Source organism: Prosopis cineraria, unplaced genomic scaffold (genome assembly GCF_029017545.1).
Source record: "Prosopis cineraria cultivar Desert tree isolate PC_DT_omini unplaced genomic scaffold, ASM2901754v1 PC11, whole genome shotgun sequence".
NCBI classification, from domain to species: domain Eukaryota; kingdom Viridiplantae; phylum Streptophyta; class Magnoliopsida; order Fabales; family Fabaceae; genus Prosopis; species Prosopis cineraria.
Genome location: NW_026555342.1, coordinates 5987721 through 6008003, shown reverse-complemented (window position 1 = coordinate 6008003; position 20283 = coordinate 5987721). Strand labels below are relative to the sequence as shown.

The window sequence follows — 20283 nt, the reverse complement described above, 5'->3', positions numbered from 1 at the left end:
CCACTCAAATTATTTTATTAAATGATTTTTTTAATTATAAAATTAATGAATGGTGAGAATTGGGGAAATGGAGGAGGAAAAATTGAAAACTCCCTCCCCCTAAAGCACTCATTCAAACATGCCTGCATTGGGTTTGAACGTATACAGTGACACTAAGATAACTCACCATTAACAACAACATTAGATGTAGAACACCAACTTTTAGGAATTGTGAATCATTATCATTATCTAGATAAAATGATACATAACGTGCTACCAATGGAGGCTCAGCAGTTCCAGTTTCATCATCAGCAAATGAAGATTTTGCATTGAAACAGATCACATCTTAGCAGACATAGATTCCATCTCTCTCTCTCTCTCATTATTTCGTTTGACTTAAAAAGATATTGGTACATGCTTGCACAGTTCAAGCAGCTGCTTTATCAGCAGAAGAGACCTTTTGGAGGACATAAACAGGATCTCCCACTTTAAGTGTTTTCTCATTTCCTGCAATATAATAATCTTTCCACACCATATTTTGCCCAAAGTAGACCTGCACAAACAGTTCCACAATGTTATCTGATCTATTCAGTAAAATATCAATGATTCAGATCTCACTGACTGCATATCTCACCCTATTCTGCTGTTTCCCATTTGGCCTTAGGACTTTATCTGACCTGTGATGCTTCAGAGTCTCAGTTGGTTCATTTCCCGCAATCCCAGTCTCTTGATCGATCGTAGGCACCTAACCATCACTAACAGAAATCAGTCATTAATCATTATTTCTTATCAATAGTTTTCCAAGCAGATTTCAGATTGAACAATAGAATAAAATTATAACAGAAAATCCCATGATCTCCACCACTAAATATTATAAAATATAGAAGCTAAACCCGTAAGCAGAAATCATGAGCTACTTGTTCCCATGAAGCAATCATAGTCCTTCACCTTACAACGGGAGCACAGCTTCACTCCCTGAAATGAAAATTTGCCTATCTTGATCTCTGTCCACAAGTCCTCAGAAAACGGTTCACAGCCTTCAACAAGGATGCTTCATCATGCAATAATCAAGTACAAATTATCAGATTCGAAAGTCCATTTAGATCAACCCAGTACTCTACGGTTTGAAATAGTAGCTTAAGTTATAAAAGAGAAATTTTTTAGGGTCTATTTAGTCTTCACGTGTGCAAATAAAAAAGTCCTTAGATAAAATTCCAGGTGTTGTTTGGATTTGTATCTCCCTCAAAAAAGCCTGTTTCAGAAGTCCATCTCAAACTACCTAAAATGTGCTTTCACCCAACGGAAAATTTAGGAGCTTTTACAACATTCAATTTACCAAATTGACCTTTGAAAGAATATTTTCAAATATAAATTTCATTATAATGACTGATTTTTATTAAATTGATTCTTGCCAAATAGCTTTTGACAAACTAACTTTTTGCTAATAGAAAACCAAACAAGCACACAATTGTAGGAGTTAACCAAGATGCAAGAATGAAGTAATACTTAGGCCTAAATCTGTTAACAGGTATCGGCTCCTTGAGAAGATTGTTAAGTGCATCCATTGACCCCTGAAATGGATTAATGACAAATATGGAACAAAGGTCATAATTTTTTTTTTTTAAAAGGATGGCCTTGGCATCACTTTCTCAACTTGACTAACCTGAGATAACAACAAGAATGGGAAGCAATCAGCAAACATGGTATTATGCCCATTGGCATAATCAGGATCCACAACTCTAACTTCTGACTCTGCATTTGACAACAACACAAACAAAATGTTCATGATAATTACAAAAGGCTTTTAATATTACATAGAAGGCAATACATTCTTGTCCTATAATTGGTACTTGGCGTTAGTGTTTTCAATTTCCAACTCATTACTTTGCATGTTTAAATGCCTACCAGTATTGAATCGGACCAGTCGAGTGGGTTTTCCAAGGTAATCTGAGAACCATTTTGATGCTTCATCTCCCTCATCCAATGCAGAGCCAGACCATTCCCATACTGAGACACCATCTGCTACTCCATGTGGTCTACTCAGACAAATCTTGAGAGCTTCCATACCAGGTGCTTTTAACACTGTAACACCAAGAGAGCGGTACCTTATGTTCATGGACTACAAAGAAGAAGAAAAACGGTAACCTTAAATTGCACACTTAAGAAAAAGAACACTAGCCATTTAACACTTTCAATTCTTTGCCAGGAAGCATTTGTCACACGGAACTTGTACTGGATTGGAGCAGACATTTGTACTTCTAAAATTTATAATATAAATAATAATTGTCGTCCATTAAACCAAAAAAGCATTTAACTTTGCAATGGATGACTTGAATGGTGGTAGTCTCTGTGTGTGTGTGTGAGAGAGAGAGAGAGAGAGAGAGTCAGCTTCCTGGTTATTATAGGTTGCAGCATCCAGTGATTGATGCCAATCATGTAAAGGGGAAAAAAAATCCTATGTTGTCAGTTAAAAGAGCATATTCTGGATGAAGAAAACATATTTGGAAAATAAATGCAATTTTTTTAAATATATATATTTTATATATCACAAAGCATGAAGATAGCGCAAGAATTTACCCATATACGAGTTCTTTGTAGGTTTCCAGCCTTCAAGAAATGCCTCACTTGGCAGTTCAACTACCACTAAAGCAAGCTTTGGTTCAACTCTTTGAGTGCATGCCCTTCCCTTTGAGTTCACCACTAGCCATTGTCGATCCCATTGAAATCCTGTCAATTAGATTGACACAGAAAAGGGATTAAATTCATTAAGTACTCAATAACTTCTATTTGCTTCTTCTGCAGTGTATTTCATGGATTTCATACGCTTGATGAGTTTATGAATACGTTTGATAAACAATCTAATAAAGAAATTGCGAGATCATATGTTAACTCTCCAAATCAGTGGAGGGTACATCACCATAAATAATTCAAATGTATTTTTAAGAAAGGAACTCATGCAGGCATCTCGTTAGAAAATGTGGAAAACTCAGAGGATTCATGCCCTGAAATCTGATATTATTCAAATGAAACAACATTACACAAACAGGGAACAACTCAGTGAAGGTGGCAGCGAGGTCTGAAGCACTGAGAACCAAAGGGGGGGGGATAATTCAAAGAGTTATATAACAGAAAGCCGAGGGGAAATTGAAGAGAGAGAGAGAGAGAACAAAAAACTGTTCACATTATCTATAGCTAAAAAAAAAGGAAATGGCTGTTTAGGAACAACTAGCATATTACCATGATTACCAACAGCATAAAGGTAGAAAGGACAAAATAGTTCATTATAAAGACAGCTGTAGTTTCCAAATTATTTACAAGACATACTGTCATATGTCAACATATAAAGTTGAAAATCACATCATAGGATACAAGTACATGCTATCCTTTCCCACAATAACTGTAGAGGCAAAGAGGCAGCCAAAAGAATTTTGTTTCCTGAGATGAAAAATAAGGACTAAATGCTCAGGGGGTAAAATGCGGTGGTGACTTCCTTTGAATGATCAGTATCAGTATGACAAAAATAATATGACTTTTTGCTACCTCTTAACCAAAGCTTATACACACACGCTTTGTTCTATGCTTAGTCCAAAATATAAAGTATTGGATAGTTCTTATAATTTTGTCTAACTATACCCTCATTTATTATTTCTTTTGCAAAACAGTAAATTGGAATTATATTTGCCATTATTAAGGGATTATATAGTGTATAGATGAGGGTATAATTGAAAAGATATATAATTTTTTAAAAGATTAAGATTTCAACTAACAACTTTTAAGAACTGTGTAGTTACTAATGTCTTTGTACTGTGGACCAGAGGGAATATTATAATCAAACAGAAGTGTGTTTCATCTATGGTGCTGTTTCCAGCAGACTCGGTTAGAACAATTTCTGCCCAGCGATGTAAAAAACTTTATATGCGCAGAGATTTTAACTTTCAAATTTTGGAATCAAGATATTAATATGCAACTTGACGCAGCTGGCCATATTTAAGAATCCAAGAACAAGGAACTAAATGGCTTTGATCAAAACCTAGTATTTGCACATCCAGGGATTTCTTCCTTAATGAACAAAAGAAAATCGACTAACAAAAGGACGGGGTATAAAACATTGACCTCTAACATTGCAGATAACTTCAGAAAATATATAAAATGTTTATTGAGATTTCCGAAGCCATGGTTATACATCTGCGTCTTTAAGCATGCCTTAAATGTCTAATATGCCATTATGATGGACAGACAGAGGTCACAGCCATAAACCTCTTTCAGCTATCCTTCAGGTGAGTGAAACAAGAAAATGATCACCAAGCACACCATAAGAAACCAATAAAAGCGATAAGTAATCGTGAATTTGACAGAATGTTTACGGCAAATCAAAGCTTCAAGTATTATACATACATACATACATACATATATATATAAAGCATTAAAGAGTCAAGAATAGGGAGATGGGTATTTCTGAACTTTTTTTTTTACCAGTAGGCGTGAGAGGGGCTTGAGGAACTGAAATCCCACGGCATGACTTGATAGGGTATATGAAAATCGATGACACCTTGACTGCTGTTTCCGATGACGTCGTCCCTTCCATCCTCGCTCACTTTGTGTGTGTTGTGTGTGTGTGTCTGTGTTTCCCCCTCCGGTGATAGAAATAGAACACAAGAGGCAGACAACCAAATTAGTTTGTTACTTAATATACCTGTGTGCTGGTGAGAGAGAGAGAGAGAGAGAGAGAGAGAGGCCATTTTAAGAGGGGAATGAGGAGTAAAGCAAGTAAGTTGAAAGTCGAAACCACGTGATTTTGGAGAACTAGAACTAGAATGAGAAAGGAAGAATCGAGCGCCTTTTTTCTTTTTTCTTTTTTCACACTAAATATCCATGGTTGAGAAATTTAAGTAATAAAAGCTTTCCTCTTTTTTAAATATACTAGTAAGTCAAATTTAATTATTTAAATATCATCACGCCTGATTAGAAATACTTTTTTCCAAATTTTTTTTATGCATTTACACAATAAGCTTCACTGGAATCAATACCAGTTAGTACTAATACTATTTAAAAGATAGAGGTGATTTTGTGATATAAAATATTTTTTCTTTTAAATTAGGGAAAACACAATAGTTAAATTTTATTTAGTAATATTTATTACTCAGGTCTAAATAATTTCAATATTTTTAATCTCTATAAAAATTAAAAATACCAAAAAAAACAGAAGAACTAAAAGTGAAATCTAATAAAATTATATTAATAATTATGTTTTTTTAAAAATCAGATATAATAAAAATATAAGTACCCATAATTTGATTCGATAAAAGGGAGACCCTACATGTGTGCGTATACTTACCGTTGCTGAAGAGGAAAATATGCAACCATGGTTTCCACATTCTTCATCCAAAACATTACATCAATGCTTGACGCTCCCACTTCCCCGTCAATATTTTTTTCCACTGAGTTTTATTTTATTTTATTTATTTCTTTTCACGAACTTATCTTCTTTTGCTTCCTTTTTCAACGCCGCCTCTTTGGCTGAACTTATCAACAAGATATTCTCTCTATAGAGTCCAGACAGATACATGTAATGTGGACATGAGTGGGTGCGATTAAAAATGGCAAAGAAAGAGTTTTTTTTTTTTTTAATGGATACACGACGGCTGGCTAGGAGCTAAAAAGGAAAACAGTCAAAACCAAAACAAACAAGTAAAATTAAGTGGGATGCAACCCATTAAAGTCTTGTAGAATTAAAGGAACACACTCCTCAAGAGATTCTTGTAGGAGCCGCAATAAAGCCGTCAATTAGGGTCGAGCTTGTAGGATCAGCTCTTTTAGGCCCGAAAAAATTGAGGACCGAACTTTTATTTTACCTTTAAAAAGGTAAATCGGGCCCTTTTAGGCCCGAAAATAAAAGGGCCGGCTCTTTTAGGCCCGTTTATAATTTTTTTTTAAATTATAATATAAAAAAATAAAAGATTAAATACATAACTCAAAGAAATGAACATATTAAATGCATTCATCCATCCATTATTTATTTATTAAGATTTAGCTGATAATATTAACTAAGTTTAATTTTTATTGGTATTCACTTTGATGTTACTATTTGATATTAGACCTAAATATTTTAGTTTTCTTTATTATTGTGGTGTAAATTGATTTAAATTTATTTTTTTAAACTTAATTTTATGAATAATAACTTTTTTTATGATTATAAATATATTTTTTATAATTTTTAATTGAAAAAATAATTTTAAAAAAATAGGGCCGAAGCCCTGAGGGCCGGCCCTTTAGCCCTGAGGGCTAGGGCCGAGCCTTAAAAAATGAAACCCTGACATGCAATCGGGTTTATTAGGGCCTAAAACGGAACCCTAACATGCAATCGGGCTTATTAGGGCCAGCCTGTTTAGGCCCTGACCCTTCAAGGGCCGACCCTAATTGACAACTCTAGTCGCAACATCCTAGTAGAGTTTTGCTCTAGTTTAGCAAGAATATCAGCACACAAATCTGTTTCTCGTGGGACATAATTTTGGATGCCTGAATGTTCACAAATGGCATTTTAGACTTCTGAAATCTCCTCAAAGAAAAGGTGGTCTATTGATACTCCTCTACAAATAAGATTTAACGCCTCTAATGAATCAGACAAAATCCATGCTTTTCGGGTTGCAATATTCTTACTTAATTCAACTCCACCTCTAGTAGCTTTAACATCCGCCATTGCAGTAGATAAGTTTGCCATGTTGTACACAAACCCTTGTACCCACTCACCTCTGGAGTTTCCAACTAAACCCCCACATGCTGTATTATTTTGCATGCTCTTAGAAGCGTCCACACGAATCTAGGTTTCACTTTGTGTTGATGTAAGCCAATACTGAGCAAAAGTAGTACCCCGGTCTTGCCAGCGAAGGTTGATATTTGCCAAATCACGTTCCTCCATCAATATCCTTCTATAGGCTTAAATGATACTACTCGTGTTGTATTGTTTGCCTTTGAAAATTTCCTTACATCGCGTTGTCCATAATAGCTAGCATAAACGTCCAAACACTTTGATGCATGGCCACTTTTTGAAAAGATTTCCTCCAACTTGATGTGAGGAGTTCTACTTGATCCATACTTGTAAATTACAAGAGAAGAAAATGTTACGAAAAATAGGATTTATAAGCCTCTCCCAAAGCAGTTTGGCTCTTCCACAGTCTCTCAAAATGTGTAACACTCTCCTCACTCTCACACTCAAATGGACAATTTGCATTAAAGTTAAACCTTGCTCTGCTCTTAAAAGGTTACAAGGCAATCTCTCATGCAAAGCCCACTAGAGGAAGAATTTCAATTATTTTTTTTGGGTAAAGGCCATTTCCATAAACATTTCCACATTAGACTAGATCTGTTTGATGCTCTAACCTTGAGGAATCGGTTGGCAGAACAGACAGAGAATCTGCCATTGCTTGCTGTTTTCCACCAGAACAGATCATTCTCGCCATCAATAGTAGGCTTGACGGTCATGATTTTCTCTACAATATCATTTGAGAAATAGTTTAGCAGATGCTGCCTATTCTATTGTCCAGATTGATGAAGGAAATCATGGACTTTTGCTTGAGGATCAATAGGGTGATCAAACTTGGATATATATCCAATCAGAGGCTATTCTAAAGGAGCCTAGTGGTCCCACCAGAAGCTAGTCGTAACTCCGTTCTTTATTTTCTTGCTAACTCACTGCATAAAATTTTCCCATAAGGTGGAGATGCTATTCCAGATATGAGAATCATTTCTCTTTTTGGTCACTATTGGTAGAGGTCCATGTCCACACTTGTATCTAGCTTTAAGGCATTAAACCCAGAGACAATTTTGTCTGCAAAGAAGGCTCCAATAAAGTTTCATGAGGAAAGCTTTATTTTGAAGCTGAAGATCTTTAATACCCAGCCCCCCAGAATTCTTGTTGCCTTTGACAGTCTCCCACAATATTAGATGCATTTTCCTTTGAACTTGTCTGTTGGTCTAGAGAAAACCCTTGCTTTTCTTTTCAACTTCTCCCAAAACACCTTTAGGTATGAGCATCGTCTACATGAAGTAAGAAGGAAGGGCCGATATAACAGACTTAATCAAGACCGTCCTACCTGTCATGTTAAGAAAGTTGCTCTTCCAGGAGGATAGTCATTGTCGAACCTTCTGGGTAAGGGTAAAAAACATATATTCTTGCTGATTCTTTTGTGCAAAAGCGAAACTCCCAAGTATCTTCCAAGATCTACAATGAGCAAAAGGGCAGAGAAAGACTTAAAAAATGAAGTTGTTGAACAGATTTTTTAGTTAATGATATTATTTAAATTTTGGTTGATGATAGAACATAATAGTGTTATGTAATTTATATAACTGATCACTTGTGGGATGAAGCTCTTATTATTATATATATCTTTTCTCAATGAAGTTCATTTTTCTGTTTTACTATATTTTTTTCTCTCAGAAATATTTAACAATTTGTTGATATTTCAATTGGATATAGTTTCAGGTCAATACTTATCTATCATTCACCGTACACACACACACACACATAAAACATTCAAGTTCAATGGCAATATGAAAATGAAAAAAATGACAATTAAAGATTCCATAAAATCATAAATTATAATCAAGGATTTTAAAGTATTGAAATTCTAATAATGAACCATGGTCCTTATTTAAAATTAAAAATTAAAAATGTGAGTTTAAAATCAAGAAAATATACTAATGAAATTATTATTATGGATTGATACTATTGTTAATCTCAATTAAAAAAAATTAAAATCTACACCTGGGACTAGGATTAATAATTATCCCAACCCATAATAATAATTTCAGTAGTCCCAACCATAACACTTGGGATCTTGATTTTTTTAATTAAGATTAACAATAGTCTCAACTCATGATAATAATTTTAATAATGTCTTTTCTTGATTTTTCAAATGGTTTATCTATATATTGACAAGAATAAAAATTCACAAGTAACTGGCTTCATTTTTAGAAATGACTTAAATTTTCAAGTGATAATCATATATTCATAGGTGCCTTTTGAAAGTTTCACAAATAAATTTTAGTTTCATAATAAGAAATAATTCATTTTCAAGTATGGTTCCTAATTTTTCTAACTAATATTAATAATAATCTTAACTCACAATAATAATTTTTGTTGTGTCTTTTCTTGATTTTAAACTCATATTTTTAATTTCAAGTAAGGATCATGGTTCATTATTGAGATTTCAATAATTCAATATCCCTAATTATAATTTATGGTTTTATGGTGTCTGTAATTGTCACTTTCCCTATTAAAATTAGTACAATACACTCACTTTGTTTCCATACTAAAGAGATATATGTGTGTGTAATAAGAGCCGATAATTTGGGTCAAGTCTGATAGGCTTACCTGAGCTCAAAAAAATTAAGGTTGGATTTAATAAAATAATAATTTTAAAATATTTAGACTTATTTGGGTTGAGCCCAAAAAAATTAAACTTGATTAGATTCGGGCTTTACTTGAATAAAATATATGTATATATATGATATAATATAATAAATATTAATTAATTTTTTAAGTTTTAAATTATTTTATATTAAAATATCATATATTTGAGTCTATTAGTGTAGATATTTTTTAGAAATTAAAAAAAATATTTATATTCTCATATTTATATTGTTTTTAATTTATAAACCATCTTAAGATAATATTTAAAATGTATTTCAATGTTTTTAAGACCCACATTTTTTTTAAAAAAAATTGAATCTAATATATCATTTAAGTATCCAAAAAAATTTATTTTATATTTTTATAAAATAAAAATAATTAATATTAAAAAATTAAATTACAATTAATTTTAAAAATATAAATATGAGTATTTGAGTCACTTAAAGTCCCAATGAATTCACGGCATATTTAACTATTTGAATTTTTCAAGAAATTTGGGCATATTCAGGCCAAGCCAAATAAGCTTGGCCCACCTAAATTATCAGCTTATAACAACACTAATAAGTTTTGTTTCAATAAATAGAGTTGACTATATAAATTGCACAATGATATTGCATTCTATCAACAATAAAATCTTTAAAAATATTGTTAATAAAAAGATCTATTTTAATAATTTCATTTTGTATTCTTTTTTGTTTCCTCTTCCTTTTTTATATGATTCAAAAATGTCTATTCATCTTTTTTTTTTTCAATTTTCACCAACTTTTTTTAAACATATTTAGACTATCTTGAATAATTTTTAATTATTTTTTCCACAATCGATATTGTACCAACTCTTTCTTGTTTGCGATCATTACAAATTTTATTTTATTTTTTTATGTATATTCTCTCATTAACCTCAACATCCTTATTTCTATTGTCCTAATTTTATGTTTTTATTGTTTTTTTAAAATATAACATTCATTATCATATAGCATTGCTAATCTTATAGCTATATGATAATACTTCCCAATAACCTTCGAACTTACACGGACATTTTTATCAATGTACCTTCTAACATGTAAGTTTATTTAAAACATGCAATTAAAATGCATTCATCTCTCTGTTATTAATCAGATAATTGATTTATCTAATATTTTGTAGAATCAATCCATCTAATCAGCAAATTCTCAAATCTGGAATGTCGAATGGTTTCGACGTAAGAATTCATCATTCACCCTTCCACTAAATGAAAAGGCATTCAATCACAATGCCAACACTATATTACCCTCTTTTGTTTTCTTTCTCTCTAGTCCAAGTCCTATATAGAGAGAGAGAGAGAGAGCATTCATAAACACAACTTCAGTCAGTTTTTTAGATAATGGAGACCACTAGTGAACAGCACTTGTTTGCTTAATTTGTGTCTACCTAACCTAGCTCTAGCTTTAATTTGCTCTTGGGAGAGAATAGGTACAGATTAATTAATTTGAGCATATCTTAGACTCAATCACTCTGGTAATACTGCCGACATGAGGTCAATTAATTTGTTTGTGTTTTTCAATATGTGTGTGTGTGTGTGTTCAAGAAATGAATTTTATGATTTAAGTTTTCCCCTTTGATCTCTTCCATATTCATTTACCTGCCCCATTTTCCTCTCAACTCTTATGTCCATTATTCAAATTAGACAATATATCTTCTGTAATATTCCAGTGCTTCCCCTGGGCTCTGTTTCTTTTTTTCCTCATGCCATTATGTTTGATTTCAATTTCAATTGTGATCATCCCTGAGAATCTTCCAAAATGCCTTCTCATTAATTGCCTCATCATTTTACCCTAGGAATATCAGGAAGTATGGAGCTCAATGGATATTAACACAGACATGAGCATACCATGCAGACAAAAAAGCATCAATTTAAGCTGATATTAGCAATAACTAAAAGCCCAAGTAATAATTCCATTAGTGTAGTTCTAGGAAAATTTCAGAAAGTTCAAACTTGTAAATTTTAGTATTCACGGGTATCCAATCATCTTCCCATGAAAATTTATTATGATCTGCTATAATCCCAATACATATATAATTAATCATAATTTTGTAGAAGACCTGTTCTTGATCTTGGCCTGTTATTTTTCAGGTTTAGTAGCTACCGGTAGTATGTGGAACAGCTGCTGCATACTGCCTGTCTAAAACCTCAATCACCTTGTTGGCTATGGCGCTTGCATACACTGAAGAACCTTCACATATCTGCATCAGAGAAATTCACAAGTCAAATTTGAATATACTATCACATTATGGTAATTCTGTCTACCTATTTTATTACTTTCCTGATAAAAAAAATAAAAAATTGAGACAACATATGCAAGCAAATTAGAATAAACCTTTTGTTCATGGGAGAAGAATAGTCTATAATTGATTGCCCAGATAGTTTACCTTGCTATTGAACAAGAAACTGCAGTATTCACCAACATGTCCACCTGCAACATGGTGAAGATCCAGCTGGAGTTCATCCAGAACCCTGGAGACAAACAGCAAGCAGCTGATCTTCTTCCTCTGAACGAGCTTGATAGTGACTTCATCATCGATGATCCTGACGTCGACCTCAGTGTCTTTGGACTTCCTCTGAAGCCACGAGGTCCTTATGCATCCCTCTGGATGATCACCATAGGGCTTCATGTTACAGCTCTCTCCAGCATCATCTTCACCTTTGTGCCTCTTGCACCTGTCCATTCCAAATCTTTTCTTCTCCACCAACAATTTCAACTCATTCACTGTTCTCATCAGTTCTTTTATATATTTAATCGCGTCTCCCACAACAGATGCCCTGTCCATCTGAATAGTAAAAAACAGTAACACCAGAGTCAAACACAATCCGCAAGCCTGGTTCATGATTTAAAAAAAAGAGAGAGAGATAAGAGCTAAGGAATCAAAATGGCGGGGTTTTTGTGGGGTTTTTCTTTTTTTCTTTTGGCCCGGCGCTGCATCACATCGCAGATGTTCAATCCACCTGAATAGCGAAAGATAAATGACACCAGAACCGATCCCAACCCAAGATTGATTCGTGGGAAAAAAAGGTACGAGTCATTAGGGAGTTAAGTGGATGCTGCATATATGAATGTAACGCGCGCGCGCGCGCGCACCTTGGTAGGGCTTGGGATCAAACTCCTCAAGACATTGTATTTGCCATTCAATTGCTCTCTTCTTTGTTTCTCAGTGGCAAAATGCTTGGTGCCTTTTCCTTGTCTTCCTTTGCTGACACGGGCAGTCCCTCTGTCGAATTCCAGAACTCCATTGTCAAGCTGGCTTCCATCTCCATCCTGATACACAATCCCATTCCCCTCTATCTCATCCCCTCCACCAAAAAGAGAACCATTTCTGGAACTAGTTGGCAAGCTATAGCCCCGAGGAAGAGACTGAAAGAGCTCCCTTAGCGCTAGAGGCTGCGGAGGCAGATTCAAATGAAGCAGAGGATCATACAAGACAGAGCACGCGCTTGCGCTATCTGATCCTATAGGAATGTCACCGAGAAATCCCATGGAATTTGGGATATTGGGTATCTTCTGGGATGGGTTGAAATGGAGGAGGTCGAGGAGATTAGAAGGAGGGTAAGGAGGAGGAGGGTCAAGTATGGAAGAAGAATTGTAGCTTTGGGTTTCAATTTGCTGAAATTGTTGGGGTTGCTGTTGTTCATGGTGGTGGTTAGAATAACCCACATCCTGCAACTCTTGAACTTTAGGGTCCCAAGTGGATTGGTCATAAGAGAGAGCATCAATGACTTGATGAACCAAATTCTCGTTGTTGTACGAGTTTTCTACGTTCAGAACAAGATGTTGAGGGTGCGAGATGTCCAATGGTGCGGCGGCGACGCCGTTAGCAAAGGCCGATACGTTTTCTGGGTGCGGCGGTGGATGATTCTGGTGCTGGTGATGATGATAGGAGAGCTCCTCCACCGTTAGCCTGAGGTTTTCTTCCAAGCCATTGTTATTGCTTGTAAGGTTGCCGGCAGCCATGAGCGGCGGCGCGTCGGGAATGCTGTCTTTTAGCGAGACAGTGCCATCTACTATTGCGCTTGGATCAAAGGATGATGAATGCTCATACATTTCTGGTTGATTTGTCTACTCCTGCACTTGTTCGGGTAAACATAAATTGAAAGATCCAATAATGCACACACCATATATATGAACTCCAAAATATTACGATGGATAAGAAAATGATCAAGAAGAACACCAAATCTCTGAGCTCAAAGCTGTCACTAGAATAAATACCTTTATTATATCATTGAAGATGAGATGAACTCCAATATTTGATTTCAAGTTTGTGTCTCTCAAATCAAGTCAAGGTATAAGAGAGAGAAAATACTGAACCTTTCGCAAGCTAACAAATTCTTTCAAACGAGTTATCGGTAATTAATTTGCTTCTACCATAATACGGAGATCAAAAGATAATATTTAAATGCAAAACTAAGAAAAAAACAAATTGGCGCACGCAACAAGATTATTCCAAAGAGAGGAAGTGATCGCAGAACTTAATGCACCGAAACATAGAAGAATACATACACTCCTAATCAAGGATCTATTCCACTGACCCATTTTAGTTTTTTCATTATCATTGCAGAACTACAATTCAGAGATCAAAAGGTATACTATAGACATAAAAGCAAGACGTGCTAAAACACAGCAAACTACTCGCATCGCAATAGCTCATTGTATAAGAACTTCAAGAATATATGAAACACAAATATTCAAACCCTCGTACTTAATGTCGAACTCTCCGATTAATGCTGCTTCTACGAGAGATGAATTGCGTCAATCTCCGTGCTTGCTTTTGAAAGTCTCTGCATATAATTTATATACACGATTGCACAAAAAACATAGAAATTGAAAGCTGATAGGGGGGAATTGAAGTTTTTTTTGTTTTTGAAAAAAAAAAAGGATGAAGGTTGATCACGCAGAACGTGATAGTGCATGAAAAAGCGGGGTAGTTAAAGTGCTCAACATTTTTATCAACGTCCCATGTGGTCCCCAAACAAATTCTTCTCATGCATTTTGGTATGCTTCACTGATGCATCTTTTAAACTTAATTCATTCATCTAAATGTATTTTTTTTTATCATATAAAGTTATCATTTAAAGATAATCAAGTTCGAGATCAAACATCAAATATAAATATCTCTCTTCTAATAAGAACTCACTTAACTATATTTTTGCCATGTAAAGAGGTATATACATTTAATAAAGAGTGAGTCATGGCAATAATTGGGACAAGTGACAAATAATAAATATCATTAAATGAGATTTTGGATTCAGTGAAAGAAAACCAAATGTTAGAAGATTTTCTTTTTTTTTCTATTTCAGGTTTAATATATCTCGAATCAAGACTATCTTATAATAGGATTAGAAATTAAATGGTTCTCACAAAAAAAAAAATTAGAAAAAAATGGGCAGAAATATTAATTAGTGAATATGAATATCATATATTTTACATTTTGGTATTATTAGTAATTAAGAACAATTTTCAGGTATCATTCTCGGGAAATATTTTTTTAAAAATGGTAATTAATATCAATTGTATTAGTATTTTTACATATATATGTATATGTGGGTGTAGCTTCTTTTTTTGTTACACATATTAAAATTTCACTAAACTCATTTTCTTCTGCTTCCCAAGACTACAAATCACCTGTGAAGAATCACCTTATATGCCTCATTTTCCCATAGTCACTGATCCAACAATGATAATTAAACTTAAAATAAGATCATTATTAACAACTTATGCTCTAGATTCACTTTAGAGAATTATTTCTGAAGAAGGGGCATTTTGGGACATGTGATTATGCGAAGTGGTCCTTGTTCACCACAGTCAGTTTCATTCATGGTTGAGTGTCATTGTCCCAAAACTTAATCTGACTTGCTGACCAATATGTGACTAAAAATTGTATTTGAAAATTTGTTAAGAATCAAATTAGTGATTTTTGCCACACAAAAGATTGCAACCTTTTAGACACATTTTAATTTAAAGATCTTTGTCAATCCTTTGCCCAGCAAGTTACTCAAAGAAATCGGTCAAATCTATCCCACCACTTTTGGAGAATCAACTCGGGCATCAGCATATTTTAAATTTTTTCCACTAATTTTGTATTTTTGATTGATTATCAATAAGCAATAAAAAAAATTTAATGGCAAACATTTAAAATATTTTTTTGAAACAAAAGTAGAGTTGTGAGAATTGAATTTTCCATAACAGGCCCATCACCTAGCCTAATAAGCCCATGGTCCAATCCAAACTGAATTAACATGTTTTTCTAAAATAGTTGATAAATGTTTGGTCTATGATATTGTAAATCAAGGTTTGAATTTTCATTAAAAGAAATATTTACATTTAGCACTTAACAGTACATATTTTAAATAAGATTATTTCTAATAAAAAAAATACTTATGGGTAGCAAAAAAAGAAAAGAAAAGCTAATGATAGTTTTTACTTTTAAATTTTCTGAAAAATATTTCATGTATGCATATCCAAACACTAACATAAAATTAAATGAATGCAATAATTCACGTTATTTTAATTATTAAATAATTTATAACAAGGTTTTTATTTTTTAAGTGAGAAACATGATTTTTTTTAATGATAAAAAGTTAGGTGTGTTGCATCTTAATGACTCGCCAAAGACAATGTCAACAGGATTTAAATTCATAATTTTATAAATTATGAGTCAAATTTTATCAATCACATCAATTTTTTTTATCACGAAACATGATATTTCTTTTCAAGCTAAAATTCATGCAAAATAACTTAGAATTACATAAAAATAACTGCTTCATTAAATCATTGATAGTATTAAATTGTTTTACTTCCTCTGTTAAAAAATATAAAGTATTTTTTAAGAAGTTAAATATTTAAAAATGTAAGATATTTTTAGTTTTTCAAAGTAAAATCATTGTCTTTTTTTTAAAGTGCCCATATTAATAAATATTTTTATATTTATTGTAAAGTATTTAATATGGGTGAATATGGAAAGACTGAATTAATTGAAAAATAGATAACTACTTTATTAACAAATAACATTTGATTAAAAATATCTTGTATTTTTAAACAGAGAGAGTAATATTTTTTTTTGTTAGGATGATTTTTTTCAATCTCATTGGTAAATTTAAATCATATTATCATGTCACATTTCGAAATGATATATTTTTAGAAGATGCATATATATTGTATGCTTTCTCTTGTAAAGATGCAAATGGTTCAAAATTTGTTCTTTTCTAATTGAAAATTTGAAATTGAAATTAAAAGTTATTTTTTATTTTATATGTTTTTCTTTAAAAACGTAAAATTCGATAATAAAAAAACCAACTCAAACTAACCAACTTAAATTTTATAATGTTAATAAAAACGTCACATGTAGACATATATATCGAGAGTTGAGATTTATCCTTGTTAGACGCAATACATGCATGCTGTTATGGTCTTTGTACTTTGACTTTCTAGATCAATCATAAAACGATACAAATGGTGTCAATATTCGGTTATCCAAAGTGGCACTGAAAAACACTAGCATATTTGCTGACCTTATTTTCTTCCTTCGACCATTCCCACCAAAGGGCAGCCCAAACTCTAAAACTTTTCTTTATTCTTTAGACCATCTAGTACTTTGATCTGTCCCTTTTCTACTCTTCACTTTTCTAAAGCTAGAAGTTACATAGAAATGGCTGTCCCAAACGCTTCATCAAATCAAGGATACTATAAAATTGATATAATATTTTAATTTATAACATTATCTACCCATAAAACTAGAAATTAAAATGAACAACTATTTTTTATGTTATATATATATATATATATATAGTTCTTAAAAACCTTAAAATTCAATGAAAAATCAAAACCAAAAAATCTAGCTAATTTAAATTTTATAATGTTAACAAAAACCGGATATATAGTGTCGAGATTCCTTCTTGTCAAACAATACATGAATGAGGGTTACGTTATGTGTATCACTAATTTTTAAGGTCAGTCATAAAACGCTAAAAATCATGTTACTATTAAGTTATCTAACGTGGCATTGAAAACTTTGACTGATTTCCTTATCTTGTTTCTTTCCTTTCAATGGTCCCCACTAAGATCTAACTCCAAACTCCAGAACCTCCCTTCATTTTTTAGAGATCATCTAGTCTAGTACTTTAATCTAAAAAACCAAATATCCCTTTTCTATTCTTCACTTCTCTAAAACTAAAAATTACACAGAAATGGCTGCCTCAAACGCTTCATTAAATCACTGATAGTGTAAAATTGTTTTAATATTTTAATTTATAACATTATTTACCCATAAAATTTGAAATTAAAATTAACAATATTTTTTATTTTATATATTATTCTTAAAAAACTTAAAATTCAATAAAAAAATTCAAACTCCAAACAATCTTACTTAAATTTTATGATGTTAACAAAAACAGGTATAGATCCATATCTCGTGAGTTGACATTCATCCTTGTCAGATGTAGTGCACGCACGGGATTCTAGTCTTTTATCTTTTACTTTTAGGTAAATCATAAAACAATAAAAATTATGTCAATATTGAGTTTTCCGACGTGGCATTGAAAACTTTGACCTATTTTCTCGTTTTGTTTCTTTCTTTTGATTATTCCCATTAAAGTATAACCCCAAATTCCATAACCTTGTTCTATTCTTTAGAGACAAATATAGTAATTCGATCAAAAATCTAACTACTCATTCTCTATTCTTTACCTCTCTAAAACTCTAAATTACATAGAAATTAATGGCTGCTCCAAACACTTCATTGAATTTGGATAGTGTACGATTTATTTTAGTTTATAACGTTATTATTTACCCATAAAATTTGAAATTATTAACAATTATTTTTATTTTATATATTGTTCTTAGAAACATTGTTATTAAACTCACAACTCTAACTCGTTTCACTAGTCAACTTTACGATTTTGCAACCAGTTTTCGTGTCAAGTCACTGGTAAAATCACTGATGATGCTGACTCAATCAAACTCACGCGAGAAAATATAATAAACTCGTCTGAATCATGCTTTCTCACTGCTTGAGAACGAGTTTAAATTGGTTCCAACATTTACAATAATTATTAGCTAGCTGACCTGTAAAGCATCTTCAACAATTTTTATTGTTTTTTATATATGATAATAACAGATGTAATGACCATAAATAAATAAGAGGAAAAAACAAAATTCCAAAAAGATATAAGCAAATGTCTTATAAAAAATTATAGTAAATAAATTCAAAGTTCAATTATAATATACAAGTAAAGATACATTTTTACAAAATTTTGGTGTTAATTATAAGTGATTATAAAAGATCAATAATTTTTAAATTAATATGATTTGAATATTAAAAAAACATTTTTAAATCACCTAAGGTTAGAACAGCTGATAAAAATGGGAACGGATATGATTAGATTAGAGTAAATTTTCTTGATATAGTAAAAAATATTTACTATATATATATATATATTAATAAAATACATATATATTTTATTCCATTTTTTATCATTTGAACTATCTTAAAATAATTTTTATGATACCTATTGATAATAGTAAACTCATAAAATAATTTTCGAATTTACTATATGAGTTTATCTTATGATTACGAATTTACTCAAAATCACAAGTTTGATAACCTTACTTAGAAAACTTAAAATTCAATAAAAAAATCTAAACACAAACAATCTAATTTAAATTTTTAATTTTATAACGTGAACAAATACTATGTATATAGTCATATCTTTGGAATTGAGATTCATTATTCTCAGACGTAATACATGCACGAGGTTCTAATTTCTTTATCTTTGAATTTTTAGGTAAATCATATAAAACGATAAAAATCTTTTCAATATTTAGTTTTCTAATGTGACATCGAAAAATTTGACCTATTTCCTTGTCTTGTTTCCTTTCTTTTGATTATTCCCACGAAAATGTAATCCCAAGTTTTCCATTTAACCTTGCTTTATGACAATCATAATAATTCGATCTAAAATTTAAATACTCATTTTTCATTCTTCACTTCTCTAAAGCTTTAAATTACATATAAATGGCTGCTTCAAACTCTTTATTAAATCATGAATAGTAAAAAATTAATTTAATATTTTAATTTATAACATTATATATATTATTCTTAAAAATTTTAAAATTCAGTAAAAAAAAAATCGAAACTCAAACAATCTAATTTAAATTTTATAACATTAACAAAAACTAGGTATATCTCGGGGTTCGAGATTCATCCTCGTCAGATTAATACATAACAGGGCCCCAGTCTCTGCATCTTTGACTTTTTATGTAAATCATAAAACGACAAAAATCTTGTTAATATTCGGTTATCCAACTGGGCATCGAAAACTTTGACCGATTTCCTCCTCTTGTTTCCTTCCTCTGATTATCCCCTCCAAAGTGAATCCCAAATTCTATAACCTCACTTTATTCTTTACAAACAATCATAGTAATTCCACCTAAAATCTAAAATACCCTTTTCTATTCTTCGCTTCTCTTAAAATTAGATAGAAATAGCTGCCCCTGACGCTTCATTAAATTATGGATAGTATAAAATTGATTTATTATTTTAATTTATAGCATTATTTACCCATAAAATTTGAAAGTAAAATTAACAATTATTTTTTTATATGTTGTTCTTAAAAAGAATTAAATCTCAATAAAAGAAATCCTAACTGAAACAATCTAATCTGAATTTTATAATGCGCACATAAATTAGGCATATAGACATATCTCGAGAGTCGAGATTCATCCTGGTTAGACGTAATACATGCACCGGACTCTGGTCTCTATATCTTTGACTTTTTAGGTAAATCATAAAATGGCAAAAAAAAAAAAAATCAATCTTCGGTTATCTAACGTGGCATCGAATGCTTTGACCCGGCTTTTTTGTCCCTCGAT

General features: G+C 32.0%; 2 protein-coding genes across 4 annotated transcripts; both read right to left on the bottom strand.

The window, feature by feature from the left end:
- Window positions 1-199: 199 nt before the first annotated feature.
- LOC129285052 (uncharacterized) lies at window positions 200-4712 on the bottom strand. Its single transcript, XM_054920596.1, has 8 exons — window positions 4453-4712; window positions 2557-2706; window positions 1885-2061; window positions 1643-1731; window positions 1486-1550; window positions 928-1030; window positions 614-724; window positions 200-532 (listed from the first exon to the last, which is right to left on the bottom strand). Exons 1-8 carry the CDS (start codon window positions 4562-4564, stop codon window positions 407-409), a joined length of 933 nt encoding a protein of 310 aa, XP_054776571.1. The 5' UTR covers window positions 4565-4712; the 3' UTR covers window positions 200-406.
- Window positions 4713-11290: 6578 nt separating this feature from the next.
- On the bottom strand, window positions 11291-14217 carry LOC129287181 (transcription factor bHLH10-like). 3 transcript variants are annotated; one of them, XM_054923367.1, is made up of 4 exons: window positions 14117-14217; window positions 12502-13482; window positions 11795-12193; window positions 11291-11608 (listed from the first exon to the last, which is right to left on the bottom strand). In XM_054923367.1, the coding sequence occupies exons 2-4, from the start codon at window positions 13459-13461 to the stop codon at window positions 11501-11503; spliced, it is 1467 nt and encodes a 488-aa protein (XP_054779342.1). In that variant the 5' UTR covers window positions 13462-13482; window positions 14117-14217; the 3' UTR covers window positions 11291-11500. The 3 variants fall into 3 exon arrangements, with proteins under 3 accessions (XP_054779342.1, XP_054779344.1, XP_054779343.1); XM_054923369.1 differs by lacking the exon at window positions 14117-14217 and adding an exon at window positions 13918-13933; XM_054923368.1 differs by lacking the exon at window positions 14117-14217 and adding an exon at window positions 13627-13763.
- Between the last annotated feature and the right edge of the window lie 6066 nt (window positions 14218-20283).